The sequence below is a fragment of the Panthera tigris genome, chromosome B1, assembly GCF_018350195.1.
Source record: "Panthera tigris isolate Pti1 chromosome B1, P.tigris_Pti1_mat1.1, whole genome shotgun sequence".
NCBI classification, from domain to species: Eukaryota; Metazoa; Chordata; class Mammalia; order Carnivora; family Felidae; genus Panthera; species Panthera tigris.
This window is the reverse complement of record NC_056663.1, coordinates 154,506,222-154,528,274: the sequence shown is the minus strand read 5'-3', so window position 1 is coordinate 154,528,274 and position 22,053 is coordinate 154,506,222. Positions and strand designations below refer to the sequence as shown.

The following is a 22,053-nucleotide window of genomic DNA, read 5'->3' as shown; positions in this document are numbered from 1 at the left end:
GAGCCTGGAGGCTGCTTCAGATTCTGTCTCTCCCTCTCTCTCTCTCTGCCCCTCCCCCACTCACACTCTGTCTCTCTCTCTCAAAATATAAAAAAATGTTAAAAAAATTTAAAAAATATATTTAAAGAGAACATGCAACATACTATGTTCCTGAATGAAAAGACTGAGTACAACAACAGTAACGAATATTGCCAAATTATTTTGTATAGACTTTTGCGCTACTATATTCAAAGTACCAATATGAGCTTTTCTATGTAGAAATTCAACAGAATTATTCTAAAACCTATATTGAATATTAAATAAGAAAACTGGTAAAAATGAAAAAGAATAATAAGGCGCTTGCCCAAGTGATCATAAAAATATATATTTTACAAATACAGTAATTAAAGATAAAAATGTCAAAATTAGGCAAAGTGATCAACTGTAAAAATGAGATCCATAAAATAGCACTGCAGTTTACATGTCTGTGTGGCAATGTGGTATGAAGGACTCCTCAGAAAATCAATTGTCTAGTACTAAAGCAGGGATCAAACCAATTGTGTTTGTGTGTGTGTGTGTGTGTGTGTGTGTGTGTGTGTGTGTGTGTGTGTGTTTCAAAGTATATATTATGAAATTTCTGGAGAAAGTCCTCTTTGAGTTATCTACTTTAATCTCCTTTTTTGAACACCGTATTAAATAGTATAAAGTAGGCTGCAGTCACAGCAGATTCCTAAATTAATAAAGGTTTCCAGAGAATGTTTCCTTGTTCACCAAACATTCCAAAGCAGGTAAGTGTTTCTGATCAGGGCATGTGTATATGGTGGGAAATGGTAATAGATGTCATTCTTTTGCTCTCACAGTTATACATAGAACCCGTCTAATATTGTGAAGCTTCCAAAGTCATTCTGAGGGTCATTGCCTTTCCGGTCTGCAGGGAGGAGCAAGGAGCACTGTGGAGATTCTAATCGAAAATTTTTATGGATATGCTTGGAAATAGTGCACATTACTTCTGCATCCATTTCCATTAAATAAAACTCCATAGCTACACCTATAAAGGGGTCTGAAAGGTGTAGTCCTCTTGAGATAAAGGAAGCTATGTATAAAAGATACCATGTAGCTTTAACAAAGAAAAGTGGATCTAATGCACTAATATAGTTTTTAAATGTATAAATGGAGGGATTTTTTTACAGCTTTATTGATACATTTAATATATCATAAAACTCACCCATGTAAAGTATGTGGTTCAGAGGATTTTATTGTATGCATAGGTGTGTAGCCATCAACACAGTCAATTTTAAAACATTATCAGTCCTTCAGAAAGAAACCCCATACCCATTAGTGGTCACACCTGGTTTCCCCTTTCCCAGTCCCTGGAAACCACTAATCTACTTTATATTTCTATGGATTTGCCTATTCTGGACTTTTTGTATAGGTAGAATTGTATCATTTTTGATCTTTTGTGACTTATTTCACTTAACATAACATTTTAAAAATTTATGCTTATCATAGCATGTATCAGTAATTGATTCTTTTTCATTGCCAAATAATATTCCTTTGTGGCAACATACTACATCGTATTTATCATTTAATAGAAATGTGGATGATTCCTACTTTTTGGCTATTCTGCATAATGCTGTTATGAAAATTCCTGCACGAGTTTTTGCACGGACCTGTTTTTACTTCTCTTGGTTACACGTAGAAGTGAAATTGCTGAGCCACATAATAGCATTCTGAATACTGCTAAACTGTTTTCCAGAGTGATTTCACAATTACACAATCCAAACAATATGAAGCGTCTCATTTTACCACATCGTCACCACACTTGCTATTATCGGCATGAAATTGTGTCTCATTGTAGTTTTGATTTGCATATCTTTAATGCATAATGATGTTGAGCTTCTATTCATGTGCTCTTTGGTTGTGTGTATATCTGACCTGGAGAAATATTCAATCATTTCTTAATGATTTTTTATTATGAAGTTCTGAGTGTTCTTTATAGAAATACCTTTTATTAGAAAAGAACAGAAAATATTGTTAGACTACATTTAGATTTAAGAGTTCTTTTGACTGCATAGTCTAAGAGAAGCTTTTTGCCTGGATTTACCCACTTAAATCTCATCTATTTTATATTCACTAGGAAATCATATACCGTTTATCTAGCCTCATGCCTCCTCCCTTTTACTTACATATTTAATTTCTAGAAATAGTGCATTAATTCAGATTTTTATTATGACAAAAACTAGTAATGGACAGTGATTGAAATTTCACTCTAATATGTGAATTATATAGCAGTGACTTCTATACAAAACATCAAGGTAATTAATTAGATTCTTCTCGTAGTATCCAATTACTCTTGCCTAAGAACATGATAAAGAACATTAACCTTTATTCCTGGTGACCAAAAGTGTTTCTGTTTTTGGTCTAGTCTGAATTCTAGTCTTTCCATATTTTGGAAATCCTCTTATTTATATATTTTTGTATTTTCACTCAAATAATACTGTAAATATTGAATCTTTCATTTCATTTCCATAGATACTTTTTCTCTAATATGTTCTGCAAACTACTGGATGCTTCTTTTTTTTTTTTTTTTTTTTTTTTCTTTTTTTTTTTTTTTTTAATTTTTTTTTCAACGTTTTTTATTTATTTTTGGGACAGAGAGAGACAGAGCATGAACGGGGGAGGGGCAGAGAGAGAGGGAGACACAGAATCGGAAACAGGCTCCAGGCTCCGAGCCATCAGGCCAGAGCCTGACGCGGGGCTCAAACTCACGGACCGCGAGATCGTGACCTGGCTGAAGTCGGACGCTTAACCGACTGCGCCACCCAGGCGCCCCTAGATGCTTCTTAATCTCAAGAAAGTTATGCAATTCATTATTCTATCAAATCTGCATATTGTATAATAGTGACTTTTGGAGCCACTCACATCACAGCTTTATTTTTTTTAAAGATTTATTTTTTTAAAGTAATCTCCACACCCATTGTGGGGTTCAAACTCATGACCCCGAGATCAAGAGTCAGATGCTCTACCAACTGAGCCAGCTTGGCAACTCCTGGACCCACTCACACTGGAGCTTTAAACAAACAAAGATGAGAATCAGAAGAAAACCTGAGATTTTATATGGCAACAATCCTAACAAATTTGCACTATTTCAGCATACTAGGCTTATCTGAAATATTACTATTTGAGAAGAAAAGATGAGGAGAAAGCTAAATAAAGATAATGCATGATTTATAAAGGTTGCTATGGAACAGCTCCTGCAGTTTTAAGGGACCATGAATGGAGGAAGATGTCAACATATTTAGAAGTAATATTTATGTGAAGCCAGAAACTGAAGTTTACAATAGTGTCCAATCTAAGCTGCTTTTAGAATCCTAATTTGCATGCCCCTATTGAATGAAAAGAAAGATTTCAAAACTTAGAGTCTAATTGCAATTCTGTGACTTCCAAGGTATGTGACCTTAACTAATGTGATTCACAGTTTCCTTATTTGTCAAAGGGATAATTAGGCCTACTTTGTTATAGTATGAGGATCAAGTAAAATAATGTATAGAAAGGCCCTAACACAAAGCCTCACACATTTAATCCTGGGAGAGTGTGGTCATTAAAACATACCTTTTGGAATTAGAATTTAAAAAACAAATGACCTGGATAGTAAGCAAAATTTAAAATCCAACACCATCTTGGGGTCACTTACTTTCCATAGTGTTTTTCAAAGACTGCATTGTGTATTTTTAATCCCCAAATGTGACAGTTTCTCTAATTATGAGCCTACACATTTGTACACACATTCTATCTTTATATTCAGGACTCATCCACTGGACTGTAACTAAGTCTTTAATGAGTTACTAATGAACATCTTAAGCTTAGATCAGCATTTAAAAAAATGTTAAAGAGTGTTGAAAAGCTATTCAGAGTGCAAGCCTGTTGCTTTTAATTAGACTATAAACCCAAAAAAAATGTCCTGTCTTCACTATTCATCCAAGGTTGAAAGAAATTGAATAGTGAGTGACAGATATACTCTGACTTTGGTATTATTAGTTTAATGTTAAGGGGGATAAGTACAATGAGCTAAATCAGAGAAATTATTATCTTGATTAAATGAAAAGGTAAAAATAATATGTAAAACCAAAATAGCATTTTACAATGATTGAATTTTTTCTCCCCTGTACTCAGATGACTTTGAAACATTGTTGTTGCATTAAAGGATAACAGATGACGTGAGGAACAAAATGCAGATACGTTTAGATCATGTAGATCATGTAGACAACACCCCCTCAAAAAAAAAAAAAACAAGCCTTATATATTCATAAAAAGAGTGAACAGTTGGCTTTTACCTATTACCGCTTCTCACCAATCTGTTGGAGGTACCATGAAAGTAGTAATATTAGACACAACCTGAATTAGATCAGGACTATTCTTTTCTGTAGCTCTTGTGACAAATCAACAATGGTGGCAACTATTTTGCAACGACCCTTTCTTTTCCCTTTTGATAGTGAAGTTGGTGAAACCATGCAAACTTTAAGGGCACATGATTTAATAATGAAGACAGATAATACATAAAATTCAAAGCAGCAGACTAGTATGATGCTATCCCTCTGGGGAATGCTGCACATTGGGCTAAAAGGGAGCCTTTCAGATTAGTCACAATAGCTCAGGACAGTGGCAAGAGCTGTGATAGCCTACATGTTTTATAGTTTACAGGCTATTGTTAGGACACAGGTTGGATGTCATGCCTCTGCACTGAGATAAAAACCACTGTGTCAATTTTTAAGCATAGGTGTCCAATAATAATCACACTCTATGTAAATACAACCAGCATAATAAAATAGATCATTTTAACATGCTAGCCTGTTAATGTATCTGCTTTCTTGTTAACCAGCATTTAGACATTCATTTTGTGTGTGTGTTGAGGAGGCATGGTGGGGGTAAAAACCTCTTAGAACCAAAAAAAAAAAAACATAGATAAAATTTTTTCATTCTTCTCAGCCATCTTCAGAGATACCAGTTATGATTAACTTAAGATAGGAAGAACTCACTAACAAGATAGATTTCTGTCAAAATATATGTTTTTTTCATTTTTAATTTAATTTTTTTAACTTACATCCAAATTGGTTAGCATATAGTGCAATAATGATTTCAGGAGTAGATTCCTTAGTGCCCCTTACCCATTTAGCCCATCCCCCCTCCCACAACCCCTCCAGTAACCCTCAGTTTGTTCTCCATATTTATGAGTCTCTTCTGTTTTGTCCTCCTCCCTGTTTTTATATTACTTTTGTTTCCCTTCCCTAATGTTCATCTGTTTTGTCTCTTAAAGTCCTCATATGAGTGAAGTCATATGATTTTTGTCTTTCTCTGACTGACTCATTTCACTTAGCATAATACCCTCCAGGTACATCCATGTAATTGCAAATGGCAAGATTTCATTCTTTTTGATTGCTGAGTAATACTCCATTGTATATATATACCACATCTTCTTTATCCATTCATCCATCGATAGACATTTGGGCTCTTTCCATACTTTGGCTATTGTTGATAACACTGCTATAAACATTGGGGTGCATGTTTCCTTTCGAAACAGCACACCTGTATCCTGTGGATAAATGCCTAGTAGTGCAATTGCTGGGTCATAGCATAGTTTTATTTTTAGTTTTTTGAGGAACCTCCATACTGTTTTCCAGAGTGGCTGCACCAGCTTGCATTCCCAAAATACATGTGGCCTTCAATGGTTTTTCCCACACATCAAGTATCATTGGCACTGATTCAGGGAAAGTGCCCCATTACTATTGTTTTAAAGATTTGTAAGGAAGGAAATTATTGACTTTACAACATTCTGAAAGCGTCGCTTCCATACCATTAAAGTTTTAGTATACTTTAACAGGGAAGTAGACACAAGGAAATTAAAAGAAAATCAGTATTTTCTGAATTATAAATTCCAGAGTTTTATTTTTGTGCCATGAATTTAAATCCGTTTGTATTATGTTTACAAAAAAGCAGATATTTTTAGTTAGAAAAGAAAGTGTATTGGTTATTACTCCTCTGATGAATAAGATATATAATACACATTTTATTCAATTTGAATGAAAATAATGTCTTCATGTCAGAAGCTTCATTTTTAAAATAAATTTATATCCCCAGAAACTTTACTCTGTGCTTATTCATTTTAACCAATACTTGAGGTATTTACATCACAGTATTACGATCTAGGTGGCCGTTCTAATGAACGAACTACAGTTTCCCCCACTGTATTTAGCTTTATTCATAATCAAGTGTTTGACTCTCCCACTATTTTCAGAATATCATCCAGCTTTTATATCATGACTGTTCAGTCTTCTAGTGACAGTTTAGCCAGAATGTATTTTATTTTACTGTAATAAGCTATGTAGTAGAGAAAAATAATAAAGGACCCTACTTGGAGGGAAATTGCTTACCCACATAGGGCGTACCAACACTTCATGAAGCATTTCTGTCTGGAGAAGTCTCTTGAGTTAAATTGAGTAATATCCAGGTATACTATGAAAGTTGCTTCATCATACACAGGTGGGTAATTCATCACTACAGAACCATTTTCTTATGAGAACCGGAACTGAAACAGATTTTTCTCTGTGTTGGAACTTCCATGTTGTAATTTCTACCTGGTGGCTTCCTTGTCAGTTGCTTGAATTGAAACTTTTATGACTATTGTTAGAGATTACTACCCAGCCTATAAAGAAATTATCCAGCTGTCACATACACCTTCGGGAGAAATCAAGAAAGAAGTAATCTTCTTATATGGCCAAAATGAAGGTGCTGAGGGAAAGGCAGAGCCTTTCAGTATGCATAAGGAAGCAGAATTGGAAAAATGCCTTTACTGACAAGAAAAAGAATGAAAGCGATAGTCTGTTTGTCTGTCTCTCCCTCTCTCTCTCTTTCCCTCTCTTTCTCTCCACTCCCTCCCTTCCACACTTCCCTACCCCTCCCTCTCTCCTCATTATGTATATTGCACTGAATTTGGATTAGACATTCCTTATCACTCAACCATTTGTTATAAGTATTTCAGTATAAATTCTAGCATTTACATAGCACTTTGCAGTTAGCTGAACACTTATGCACACAGTAGCTCAATGAATACTTAACAATCATCCAGTGAGTCACAGGTAGTAGTATCAGTAATAAAATGAAAAAATAGATTCAGAGCCATCAATCTAATGATGCAGTGACATTTCAAATAGTTGTTAGAAGAGAAACTCAAAAATTTCCTAAACATCTCATGGAGGCTTCTTCCCATGACATTTTAATAACCTACTGAGCATTTGCCTTATTTTGTAGAACTATGATTTAAATGAGAAATAAACAACTTATGGAAGAATGAGCTAGAATATTACAAAACAAGTAAAATTTTTAAGTTTCATTTAAGGAAGAAAACAATATTGTGTTTATGTAAACCTAGAGATAATAGTGAAAGGTAAAATTGAACAGTGGGTTAGGGTCATAGTTGTAATTATAGTACTGTTAAACTCTTACGAGGCTCATAATTAGCTAATTATTTTAAAAATATGGTAAAATATTGCTCCCAAAGACAAAAATAACTTGTGAGAAAAATCATTAGTATATGAAAGTGAAATCACTAGTAACTCTGATAAATATGTTCTGGTGGGGTTTTGTTGTTAGCATTTCTCTCACCTTAGAAATATCTTAACATCCCATGGTCATTATTATGATCAATAGATGTTTTGGGGGTAGAAGCTGAATCATTGAGTAAATTACAAAATTATTCATATAAGGAGAACAAGAAAACAGAAACAGTTGAAATTGGTTAGAAATAATTCTTACTTAGTATTTTTATTATTTATAAGTCAGTATTGATCTCAAAGTATATCTCATTAAAATATGATTTTTTATATTTATTTCAATTTAAAGCTCCACAGATATGAAAATTCTGGTACTGCCATCATATATACTTAACATCTGATGTGCTCATTATTTTTCCTTTTTTTACTACTTGCCTTAGGTTCACCCTGAACTGTTATTCAGGAGCTTTGATGCTGTGATGGCTTTTGATATTTGGAGACTAACATAAACATGGGAGAAATATTTTGATCATTTCAGTACATTGTGAAATATTTTCATATTTCATGTCTGCCCCCTAGGAAAACAAAATCAAAGTGTTTACATAGTAAAAAATCTGAGTATGAATTGATTATGTAGAGAATTTGGATATGGCAATGACTCATATTACTTATAAATATTAAATATTATCTATGATTAAAGCAATTCAAATTTGTAAAATATGAGTGAATCTCTCTGTTTTAAAAATAAGAAGTCTTGGGATATCTGGGTGGCTCAGTTGGTTAAGCGTCTGACTTTGGCTTGGGTCATGATCTTGGGGTTCATGGATTCAAGCCCTGTGCCAGGCTCTGGATTGTCAGCCCAGAGCCTGGAGCTTATTTCAGATTCTGAGTCTCTCTCTCTCTCTCTCTCTCTCTCTCTCTCTCTCTCGGCTCCTCCCCTACTGTAGTGCTCTGTCTCTCCCTCTCTCAAAAATAAATTAACATTAAAAAATTAAAAATATGAAGTCTTAATCAGATATGCAAGTTTTAAAGGGGATAAGATGAAGTCTGTCTCTCTCTCTTTCTGAAGAAGGTTAGAAAGAAAGAACAACAAGATATATTGGCCTTATCATTACCTCCTGTCCCCAAACCAAAATTACCTTTGAGACATCTTTGTGTACATAAACAGAGTTTGAAAATGTGGTCTCAAATGGAGATGGGAGGGGAATAGGGTGAGAGGGATATACGTGTATGCTTCTAAATTATCTTCCCCCTTAGTAATCTTGAGAAGAGAAGAGACATTTAGAATATAAAGGTCTCTTCAAATATACTTGAAGACAAGTACCTTCCAGGAACAACTTGATGTGTTTTGCACAGCCATTGGTGTAGAATTTAGACAAGTGGTTGGAGAATGCCAGGGTATAGATATCACCCTTCTTGACATGAGGAAGAACTTATTGTTTCAGGTAGAATTGGGTGCCCCAAGGACAGACCAAGCTTCTGATCACTGCCTCTTCGCATGAAATTTGGGAGTTTTTTAAACAGGCATGCTCCAAGGATTATTAGCTAGCATTTGATTTGAATGATTCTTTCCAGACTTCAGATCCTGTGCTTCTAATGGAATACCAGACTTATAAACTCTGATGTTTATCTCAGAGACTTATTTTTATAATAGCTTCAGAAAGACAAATTAGATTTATATTTATAACTCAAATAAATATTTCCCCAGAAGTCATACAATATTTTAACAGTAACATATACAATATTTTAAAACAAAAGTTCAGATTTTGGCTGTGTTCTGTTAGACCTTGACCATGTGGGCAGTGTAATAGCTACTTCACTTTTGCTACGCTGATAGGTGATGCTGGATTCCTTTTATAGAGATGATGAGGTTAAAGGAGAGTCAGATCTGCAGATACATAAAATACTCCAGCTTCATAGAACAAATCAGAGTCTAATTTCCTTCAACTTAACAAAGTCAAGTTAACTTTCCAATATTTTGTATTCCTCAGTCTCACTCCATGAAATCATTTAAATCTCTAATACAAACCTGTTCCTTCTAGGTCCCTAGATTTTGCTTTCTAGTGAGTTTGAGAATGTTCTTTTTTCTTGTTTAAGTATATATTCTTTCCTTTAATACAGATCATATTATATTTTTCAGCTGATGATGGTTTCACCTTTTATGCATTTTAAACATGTGTTATTCTCTACTTACTGTAGAGATTGACCTTTTTTGAAATAATCTCTAGTTGAGTAGAGGTCACTATTGCCAAGTCTTTTTCCCTATCCTGCCTTATTCTTCCTTCCCAGGGACTTCATTCAGTATGAGCTCATGATCTAGGTGTTGCTTACCTCTCTGATCTCATTCCAAACCATTCTTCTCCCAGCCCACTGCACATAGATTCATTGGCCATTGTGTTATTCCTTGAATAAACTGTGGTGGTTCCAACTTGAGGAATTGTGATAGCCTGGAATGTTCTTTACTCCTGATTTTGTTGTGACTAGCAAATTCCAGTCTCACTGAGATCTCAGTTTAAACTTTACTCCCACAGATAAGTCCTCCATAAAACCCTAAGCAGAGTAGCCTTTACATATTTTCCTATTTAAACTTTCTGTAGATGACTTACATTTATAGCACTTAAAAATTGCCTGTTTGTATATTCTTTTTCTCCTATACCAGAATGGATGATTCATTAAAATAGGTACATGGTCTGTTTTGCTCACCAACATCTTCCAGCACCTAGAAAAAGACCTGGCACATAATGCAAACTTAATAAATATTTGTTGAATGAACAAATAAGTGCATGCTCCATCACTCCAAGTGTTCTTATATGTTAAATTGCCTGAGGGCGAAATCTTTCAACTCTATTATAACCAAAGCTTTTAGGAAAATGTAGCTTTATCATCTGTTGCTCATTTCCTTCCATAATACAGTTTATAAAGATTTAGGGGAAACATGCCTGTATGTATTCACGTAAAAAATAATTTAAAATTAGTCATATTTTGGGCAATGAGGGCAGGATATTTAGAAGTCAGAAGATCAGAAAATAACATCATTGGAATTAAACATTAAAGGAGATAGAGATTTTGATTTTCACAACTTTTTTGGTCTTGAAACTTGTTACCTTCTTTGACACCTTTTTCATTTACACAATCTATCAAAATAGCATTGAGATTACCTTTTGCCCAGATATTTTAGTACTTATCCATTATAATGAGAATAAATAAAAGGGCAATGGTAAACTTAGTTATATTCGAGACTAGTTATATTCGGAACTATTTTTTTTTATCATAGATGGATTGTTTGACAAATTTCTTAGTATCATTTTTGTTTTCTGTAAGGGCCATATAGTTCCTGTGATTTGGGAGAGAACATGTATTTCATTCTTAATTTGCAAATTTTATATGTCAAGAAATTATAGTTCTACTTTATAAATTTATAGGATTAGAAAGATGATTATAAAATTCTCTTGCATTATTGAATTTCCTACTTTCTCTCCTGACTGCTGAATGATGGCCATATAGCATTATTAATGTGTTTTCAAATATGCATGTTTGTTAAAAATAATTGTGTCAAGCAAAATGTTTTCCCTTGTAAACTCTTTTCCTCTCTGTTAGTGGGGGCATTTTCATTATCATTCGTGTTTATCACACTAGTTGGAATTAGTGTAGAAAAATGTGTATTTCCTGTACCAATTCACCAGCAAAATAAAATCCTGTACTCAAATAGCTCTGTTTTTCATAGCATACAGTGTATTACTGTTTTGTGAATTATTAAAAAAATCCTATGTTTACAATTTTATTTTTTCATTATTGTCTTGGTCTTCCATATTGATTCATTTATGTAATATGTACCATCTGTCAGTAAAATCACTGTGTATTTAAATGGCAAAAATGTTTGTATCTCCTTTTCACCTTAATGTTCATCACAGATCTTAATACAGTGTCTTTCAAAAACTATTAAATGATCTGAAACATATAAATCAATCCATGTAAATGTAACAACACAACACACAAAACAAAATTAATAAAGAATAAATAAATACCTCTCTGAAACTTTTGACACCCATTATCTTATCAAGCTTTTTGCGTGTACTCAGTTCACTAACATTTTTATTTATACTTGCAGATATTAGTGCCTATAGTTTTACAGCAGAACACTGTGAATCTATAAAATATAAAATGTATATTTTCTCAAGTAGCTTTCTCTTGAAAATTGTGTCTAATTTTCCAATCATTGTCAGGGATTAGGATGAGGTGTTTGGCTTATTTAAGATCGTGATTAGCTAGGACAGAACTGCACAGTCCATATCACACTAGGGACCAGGGGATGTGTTCTCCTCAGCTCCAGGGTTATCTGAGCGGGTCCTGGGGTGGCTGGAGTCCAGGGACTATGGCCCGCAGCAGAGAGCAGCCTTGGGAATAGTCTCTAGCCGGGCTTCTTTGCAGCCAGCCTGAGCTGAGCGGAGTCTGATGGTGCGCCCTGCGGTCCCCGCAGGTGGCAAGCACAGTGAGCGACATCCAGCCCTCGCTGCCCCACTGCGACATGCTGAGCGCAGCCCAGGAGGCGCTCTGCCACCCAGACATCTCCTTCAGCAGCCAGCAGCCGAGCGTGCCACTGCTCATCGTGGACAAGGGCCCCGTGGAGCTACCAGAGGAGTTCGTGGTCCAGGTGCCCAAGGAGCCCAGAGTGCAGCCCAAGGTGCGGCCAGCGGTGGGGAAAGGGGGCTGGGGGTGGCTGGGCAGGGACTCCTAGAGGGCTCAGCCCCAGGCGGTGCCCCAAATGTGTCTTCTCATTTATTGATTATCTGCATCCACTCACTGTGGCTGATTTAATGGACTTCGTGGTCTCCTAGCAGTTTTTTAACACTGCATGCTTGTTTGACATTAGAGACTCATCATTACGTCAAAATGTTTGACTTTAAATTTTAAATGGGTTTGAACTCTCTTTGCATTATCACAGGAAATTTAAAATTACTTTTAGTGACAATTTCAACTACTGTAAAATGTGATGATTGTAAAAGATAAGTTTTAACATTTCTGATCATCTGCTTGTCTGAAGAAAAAAATTCTCATCAATGGAAACTAGCAAGATTTTGAGGAGAGTATGATGAAAACATCTTGGTTGGGGTTTATACATAGTCATTTGAAGCATAAAATCTGATAGAAAAGTGATGGTTATAGAAGCAACCTGATTTTATTAAAAATGTTGAGAGTACTTTATAACACTGTCTTTGCAGCTGGCAAGTGCAGTGAATGACATCCATCCTTTGAAGGTCTAGTGAGAAATATTATACAATATTTGCACAAAATTCAATACTATTCTTTCCCCCAATACTTTTTTATCTTATCTGTATGTAATACTTAGGCAGTGTAATTCTTTTGGCTCACTAAACTCCATACAGTCACTTTTATCCCTCTTATGTCCTTCAGGTAATATAATAAATATAATATGTAATATATATTTATATAATATATGTGATATATTTTTATATATGTAGTACATATTCATATGTAATATATGTTAATATTTATTCATTTATGATATTTATACAAATGGATAAATTTATTAAATACAATATGTATATATTTCACATATTATATTTATAATATATATTATATTTATAATTTTCTTTGTGTAGTACAACATGAAAAAGGCTGGGAAGCATTGGACTGGTAGAACCATGAATATCAAGTCTTTTCCTAAAACAGTGTCACCTCTCCTACCCCTTAATTTCTTCAAGTGGATATTCATACAAAACTACTGGTAAAGGAAGGTAAAATACCAGTGTATTAGCTGAGCTTATCTTCTTAACCCTGTTATGGTATTCTCTGGTAAAATGAGTTAGAATACTTTGTTTTTGGTTCAGGGACCAAGGGAAATGTATCATAAACTCATCTTAGATTTAATAGACTTGTGAGAATTAAATCTAACTCTTTAGTTACTACAGCCACAAAGAAAAAATGACTTGGCACTCACAGTGGGTCTGTCCATTCAGTTATATCGTTCAATCAATGTTCTAGAATCTTTCCATTTGGATGAACATTTCTTCCTTGGTGTTGATGATTAGTGACGGATGATTGTCTATGCTTCTACAAAAGTGTGTAAGATTGACTCAAGTATGTTCAAAAAATTGAAAGAAAGTGTAGTAAATATTCTTTAAAAACATTTTTTTCTGCTGTTTTGTATTACCATTTCAAACCTGAAATTGTCTCAATTGGATGCAGTCATATTTTTCTCAGAATGTTCTTTAACAGTCTCAAAGTTTTCCTCATGATGCCCTGGATTTGTATTGTAAAATGATTATATAAAATTAATATTTTTTAATTTACTCCAATGCACATAACACTCATCATAATTTCTAGCAGTAGTGAAGAAGGAATCCAGAAATGAAGTTTAAATTTTCAGTAAATGTTATAAATGTTTAAATCAGGAACTAACATTAACATATACACACTTGCTGGCAATTCAATTTTGAGAAGAAAAAAATTGCAGAATATCAGAATAGTTTTTCCTAGAGAACTTTTACTAAGAAGTTGGCTGATTTTATTTTTATTTTTTTAAATTTTCTTTACTTTTTAAAGTTTATTTACTTTGAGAGAGAGAGCACGAGTAGAGGAGAGGCAGAGAAAGAGAGAGGGCGGGGTTGGGGGCAAGGAATCCCAGGCAGGCTTCATGCCGTCAGTGCAGATCCTGACATGGGACTGCATCCCACAAACCATGAGATCATGAGCTGAGCTGAAACTACGAGTTAGATGCTTAACCAACTGAGTCACCCAGGTGCCCCTAGAAATTGGCCAACTTTAAATGTTCCCCAACACTTATAGCTTATAAGATTTTTCTTTGATATTAGCTCTTACCTTTGTGACATATATAGCAGGTTACAGCGTAGTAATGAGTTTTAAATCATGCTTTTCTATCAATTTATGAATAAGAAAATTTCATCATATTTTGCTTTAGACGGAAAAGAAAGTGAGGGTATAAGGCAAACTTCATGTGATCTCCTAAATGGAGACTGAGGTAAATGTCATGTGATTTTAAAAAGGAGACTGTGGAATCATGTTAACCCGTTATAATGATACAGTGTGTTTTGAAAGTTGCCTTGTGCAAAAGTAATTTTATCATCCAAACAAAGAGTAACTGAAGGTAATCTTGTAGTGCTACCTATGGAAATAATAAAGAAAAATGAGTAAATATTACAGGGGCATAATCTTTCCTGATATAGAAGATAATACATAGAGCGAGGGCAGGTATTAAAAATGAAACTGAAATAAGAAATACCGTATTTCTTTGAGCTCTTCAAGTTGAAAAGACAGGGAAGAAGGCAAACAAAATGTCAACCTTCCCTTGCTCCCCTCTGCCTTTCTCAAAATACAAGCAACAATCTGTTACAGAAACAAGATACTCTACGGTATAGAACACTCAGAAATAAATATAAATAATAAAGACTGATATTAATGTGACTTTAATTGAAAAATCAAACTAATATTCCTTTTAAAAATTGCTAACCTCTGTATTTTTTCTTTTTTTAACGTTTATTTATTTTTGAGAGAGAGAATGTGAGTGGGGTTGGGGCAGAGAGAGAGGGAGACACAGAATCTGAAGCAGGCTCCAGGCTCCGAGCTGTCAGCACAAAGCTCGATAGGGGGCTCAAACTCATGAACCATGAGATCATGACCTGAGCTGAAGTCAGACGCTTAACAGACTGAGCCACCGAGGTGCCGAGGTGCCCTGTAACCTCTGTATTTTTTCTATAGGTAGCCACAGAAGCAAGTAGAAACCCAACAAAAGCAGCCTTGACAACGTAAAAATAAAAGCAAAACAATAGCAACAAAACTCCCCAACACCTTTTTATTGGTTAAAAATTAAACTTTGTTCTTGTTTAAATTTTATATTCATTTGACTCAGAATAGCTAATAACAGTTCTTAAGAGTTAACGAGTGTTTGGATTCCTAGGAATTAGGACTTCACAGTAGAGCAGCAAAGCATGAAGAGTTTAAAAACACTGTTCTCAGAAGACATGTTTCTCTTTAGAGTATTAAGGCAGAAGGAAGTCGAGGGCAGATTGCCCAGTTAATGACTAGATATCAAGACTTTTCCTTGAAGGCAAAGGAATGTTAATGTGTTTTTTATCAACATTTTCTTGCTTTAATTGTGATTTTCATGCAGGTGCATAAAAAGTTCATTGAGATAATATATAAATAACCCTTCTCCAAGCCACGCATGTGGTGTGCAGAGTTCACAGAAGGGTCCACTCGGAACACAGCTAAACCGTTTCAGTCCTGACAAGTGATGAAAACTCTACCCTGTGCTCATTTTAAAATTTACCTTTTGCAAGAGCCAAGATGCTTTTACAAGGGACTTGTGTACTCTATCACTTCTTTTGGAGAATCACATCAAACTCTACCATCATTTTCTTTTCTCATTTTCTCCACTCTTAGGCTTTTATGTTTATAAAGGGGAATGCTTTTATGATAATTATAAGCAAGTAGAAAAGTCCATTTTATTGTTTTGTTACTTTAAGCAAAAGCCAACCTTTAAAATTAGCCTGAATTATTAAATGCTGGGTGTTCCATCATTCATTCTTGCCCTTGTTATTATTTTTTAATGACACTGGATTGAGTGTAAATGATGCTGGGTACTGCACTAAGTGCTAGGAAGACACAGATGGGAAACCCACAAACTTTGATCCTGCAGTGAGTATTGAGAGACAGTAAGAGGGTACAGTATGGCAAATGCTTGCTAGAGGATACTTCTCCCCTGCAATCAAAAGAGGCAAGAACCAGGCGTCTGGGTGGCTCCCTTAGTTGAGTGCCTGACTTTGGCTCAGGTCATTATCTCACAGCTCTAGAGTTCCAGCCCTGCATTGAGCTCTGTGCTGACAGCTCAGAACCTGGAGCCAGCTTCAGATTCTGTGTCTCCCTCCCACTCTGCCCCTCCCCTGCTTGCACACTGTCTGTCTGTCTCTCTCTCTCTCTCTCTCTCTCTCTCAAAAATAAATTAAAAACATTAAAAAAAAGAGAGAGGCAAGACCCTTGTGTGTAAAATGGTAATCAACACAAGATTTGACTGGCACATATTTGAGGGGGAATGCTAAATGTAGGAGCAGAAATTCTATGGAGAAGTGGTTAAAGATCTGATCAGAATGGCCTGATCAGATATAACATTATGCAGAGTTTAGAATGTTTCTGATGGCAGGGAGGGAACAATTAAATTAACCTTAGACAAATTAAGCCAAGACTGACCTGCTGCTGCATTTGAACAATGAACTAGAGGCTGCAAGGCTGGAGATAGGAAAGTTATTCTATTACAAGTAAGAAATAATGGTGGACCTGATTCCAGGAGTGAGTGACATTAGTGGCAATGAGGATCAATTGGCAGGAGTTAGAGATTAATGGAACATGGGACTAGGCCAGAGAGAAAACTCAGAGGACAAACAGGTTTTTGGCTCAAAAGCCAGAAAGTATGATGGGGCTCCTGGGTGGCTCAGTCGGTTAAGCGTCCAACTTCAGCTCAGGTCATGATCTCGTGGTTCATGATTTCGAGCCCCATGTCAGGCTCTATGCTATGGGAAGCCTTCTTGGGATTCTCTCTCTCTCTCTTTCTCTCTGCCCATTCCCCACTTGTGCATGTATACTCTCTCAAAATAAATAAGCTTACTAAGCTTATGGGCTCCCCACTGCAAGGGTTGCTGGGAAGTCCTGAGGATCTCTACACGTATCCATCTTGGATCATCTCAGCCGATTATGGAGGTTGATTGCTGCTCTGTGCCTCTGGTCATTTTATAAAGGGCACCCCCCTGGCTGCCACCCACTACGTCCCCTCTGTAGTGTGCCCAAAGTAAGACACACCTACACCTGTGTACAAAATGATTGTACCACTTAGATATGAAAGACAAGATGTGGGTGCCTGGTGGCTCAGTCAGGTTAAGTGTCTGACTTTGGCTCAGGTCATGATCTCATGGCTTGTGAGTTCGAACCCTGCATGGGGCTCTGTGTTGCTTGGAGCCTGGAGCCTGCTTCAGATTCTGTGATTCTGTGTCTCCCTCTCTCCATCCCTCCCCTGCTCACACTCTGTCTCTCTCTGTCTGAAAAATAAGTACACTTAAAAAAAAAAGACAAGATGAAACAGAGAATGTTGGTAAGGAATGATCGTGTTATCCAAACACTTACAAGTAACTTCTTCAACATACTCCTTTGAATAGAAACCTAAATTTTGGCCCCAAATTTAAGAACTCATAGCTTCATTACAATATACAAATCTGAAAACAAACAAACAAAAAAGGATAATTAAAAATGCTATTTGTTGAGCCTAAGTTATTCTCATTGAAAAGGAGCAAAAAAAGTTATTACCATTCTTTGTTAGGCATTCAGTTTTGGCTTAGGTATGATAAGATAGTCTGTAACAAAAGAGCATCTCGTAGGATTTTTATTTATCCTTCCTTCTGCTTTCCAGTAATACATCCTTCCTTCTGCTCTAGTGGAGCCAAGATTAGATCTGATTTTAAACTGTCCCATGAAACAGCTGACAGAATTCTTACCATATATGTGCGTCTGCAATATGTACTCCTTATTGCTACGGTGAGGAAACAGGTTGAACAGTTAGAACAGGTGATCTGCAGGCCTAGATGTATTTGACATTCATTCAGTTCTCAGTACAATGTTCCATGTCAAAACTTGGAAGAATACAGGAGACTAATCTCCTATTTATACTCACTAACAGTGTAACATGACACACAGTTTAATAAAATAATAACAATATAATCTCCATGTGCCTTTTGAGAGTATCTCAAAAATGAATCTTGAATTATGCTCTTGCCTAATTAAAACTGATTATTAAAATAGCATATCCTTTGATGACATTGTAAAGTGGTGATATTTCGTGAAGAAATGTCTAATATTCTCACTGGTTAAGAGTACAGAAAATCAAAGCTTCATTAAAAAAAGATAACTTTTAAAGTCATAAATCTGAGAACATAGTGCAGAGCTCACCTAATTGTACATGCAACGGCGTTATAACAAACTGATAGAGGCAGGGAAAGAGTAGCAAAAGCTCATTTGTTGGGTTACCTGTGACAAAATGATTTGGGAATGGAGTCAATTCTTTTATATACCATGAACTCACCAACATGTTAGGGCAAATCAATGGACACTGGAGTAAATGAGGAACGGGGAGAGGTAAATGTGAGATGCTTTAATACCCATGGGCCAGAACATATACACTCAGTAAGTAACATTTCCTCTTATCTCAGACTATACATTTCCACACATGTCTTTTCTTCAGCCTCATGGAAGTTCTGTCAAATTACCAGACAAAACATTCCCCCCCCATCTTTGCAAATGATATTATCTTTGCTGGTTGGAATGTCCTCTGCCACCTGAGTCCTCTTCAGCTCAGCTAAAAATTCGATGTAGGGTCGAATTGAATTGATTTTCCTTCGTATTCACCCATCTCTAGCCCTATTCTTGACATAACAATTCCTATCCTTCTCCCCATTCTCAGCTAGAATGTTCTGAACGTTGTTCATGGGCATGTGGTAAACCATTTCTCTTTGTACTGGTTTTTATGTTTTCATTTACTATAACTGATGATCATTGGAAAATCTGAGACTGTGTTACCCTTGCTATGTTTATATTAGTGTTACTTATATTGACTTTGATAAGTTATCCTTCTGGCATGTTCTCATAATCTGACTCCCCTTACTCCCAAATTTTTGGCAAAGCTGGTTCTAATTTTGTTATTACATTATAGTCTGATGCATGTAGGTAGAGTCTAGGAATTCATGGGGAGGTAGGGGATGAAGGAACTTGTCACAGAAGAACAGAGAGTAATATTGCTACAGTGACGGAAAACCCTGTTTTACAAGCTCAGCCTTTTGGATGTAATTGTTACTGCAAGAGAACAGTATAATGTGGCCTTCCAAGTGCTGTGTTAGCTTTTTGTTTCATATGACAATATAATATTATTTCAGATAAAAGACCCTGTTCACTTGTATTTGCCTTTCAGTGAGGTTTGCTACTTTAGACAAAATGTCAGGTCTAAGTGATACACAAAATATATTATTGGCTCATCACTCTTTAGAATTCTTATATGCATTTAGGGCCATATTATATTTTTATGTGGGCAGAAGGGTAATAGGCCTCTAGGGAAATAGAGCTAAAAATAAAATAATAAACCTCACATCCCTAAACATGATTTCAAAGCATTTCTTTAGGAGTTTCTTTTCCAAATGGTCTAAATACCAGAATGATGAATCCAATTGCAAATAAATGTGTTAGTGAGTTAGGCCTTCAAGTATTTAAAGGAAAATAGGATAAATTCTTTGTTTCTGTTGGTGTAAACTATATTTTCCCTTTCCGTCTCAGTAGTATGTGAGTAGCTTTTCAAAATGCTTATAGAAATTATATTTTTCACCATTAGGTTTTTCTTATCACAAAGAATATGAATAATGGGAAGTAGATGTTAATCTTTGACTATTAGGCAAAACAAGGTTTTGTTCCTTTGATTTAGTTAGGAATGTATTGCACACTGTTTCATTAATCCATTAATTGAGTATCTGCCATGTGCTAATAATTGTATGTATGTCCCAAGGAACAAATTTGACACTACTAATGACAGATACTTTTCAGAATAAATTAGTCAATTACTAGTAAATCCCTTCCTTTTTCTTCTGTTTTTTTCCCCCAACTCAATGTATGTGGTAAAAGAGATCAGTGTACCTCAGATACAGAGAGGAAACTTCCATTGTATTTATAGAAGTCTTAACCCTAAATTAAGATGAAAGGGAAGGGCATGACAGGTACTGTGCATAGAACATCATACTTTCATAGATCAGCTTATGTCTGGGTTTTTAGGTTCTGAATGTTTCATATTGTCTCCAGTCCAGAAATATAGAAACTTGGCCAGGCACTCTGTTCTTTCTTTCATATATATGGTTACTTAAGTTGATGACTTTCCCTTCCAACTGTTACTTCCTAAGAATCAATTTCTTTTTCTTGGTTATTAGAAATATCTTTAATTCTTCACTATTTTGCTTTTACTGCTACAGACAGATAGTAGTATGGAATTATCATTAATGCATGAACTTTGGGTTCATTCCTAGCTTTATGTTTTATTAGCAGTCTTAAAACCAAGTTCAAGAACTTATGTTTAAAAAAAAATCTTTGTTATCTCTTCTGTATAGTGTGATAATAAAAGTACATACATTGTTGTTGTAATGACTAAGTATCATATATAAATATATTAAATATGATTAAGCCTATAGTCCTTGAGACCTAGTAAGTGTTACCTACTAATATTTACCATTTCTTTGGCTCTTTGTTTTGTAATAATTATGTCAGAGATATGTAATGGATGATCCATGAAGAATTTTCAATGAATTTGTTTAGTCCTTGTCAATATTTCTGTTTAGATTGAGGAAGAGACACAGTAATTCTCCAAAATACTGGCTCTGTTTTTTGGGCACCTTATGGGTTGATAGCTTGGATAACTGAACATTGAGTATAAATGTTTAGAAGAGAAACTAACTCAAGTTAATTCATACACTTTGTGCCTGTAATGTACATAGAACCCTCTGTCAGGCAGTTCCTTTCCTCCAGGATTGCCAGTCCATTGCTGGAGACCCAGCCGATAGGCAATCCAGTATGCATTTGACTAGGATTTGGTCAAAGGTAGTGTTCTGCAAGTGCTATAGTATTTTAAAGAAGGAGGAAATGGCATTCCTGCTGTGACATAAGGATGGAAGAGAAGGGAGGATGGGCAAAGCATTGTTAGATAATGTGGTATTTAAACTAACTTGTGAAAACCCCTACCATCATTTGCAAGCATAGGTAGGAGGTGTTGGACGATGGGGTGTGTTCCAAAGTATTGAATTATGTGAACAAAATTTTAGTTGGTGAAAATTATATCAATTTTAGCAAATAGTGAATAGTTTAACCAACAATACAGACATGAAGAAAGAAGTATTGGGACAGGAAGTTTGAAGGGTAGATTGTAGCCATCTTGTAGGGGGTCTTAAATGTCAGGGTGAGACTTTGTACATAATTTTGTCCTCAGTTGAGATTCTTTAGAAGCTCTTGATCAGAGTTGCAGTGTAGAGACTGTCAGAATTATGTGCTAAAATTTAGGATAGAGAGAGAGACTTGAAAGTGGAAGAACAGGTAGGTTGTTGCCGTAGGGCAGAAGGTAATGAGTATCTGAACTGGGGAGATAGCAATGGGGATGGAAAGAGAAGGAACAAAGTGAGAGATGCATGGAGACTGAATCTGCAGTGCTTGGCTATTGGCTAATTGGATGTAGGAAGTGAGGATGAGGGAAGAATCAAAGATGCCTAGGTGACTGGGTGGTACCATTTACAGAATTAGGATGTAAGAGGAAGCTTTGGTTTTCAGGGAAAAAGTGGTGAGCCTAATCTTAGAGGTTTTGAACTAGAGGTATAAAAGGTGAGGCAAACTCTCGCATATGAATCTATATATCAAGAGAAAAGTTATTGCTAGCAATAAAGTTAAGAGTTTTCAACATAAAGGTGATAATTAAGGCCATGGGGGT

At 35.6% G+C, this 22,053-nt stretch overlaps 1 protein-coding gene across 3 annotated transcripts in view; it reads left to right on the top strand.

Moving 5' to 3' along the window:
• The window catches only part of ADGRL3 (adhesion G protein-coupled receptor L3), a 687,513-nt gene that overhangs the window by 180,766 nt on the left and 484,694 nt on the right, over positions 1–22,053 (top strand). For all 3 annotated transcript variants that reach the window (XM_042984449.1, XM_042984448.1, XM_042984447.1), the window contains exon 5: positions 12,004–12,207. In XM_042984449.1, the coding sequence (XP_042840383.1) occupies positions 12,004–12,207 (204 nt within the window). The remainder of the gene's footprint in view (positions 1–12,003; positions 12,208–22,053) is intronic.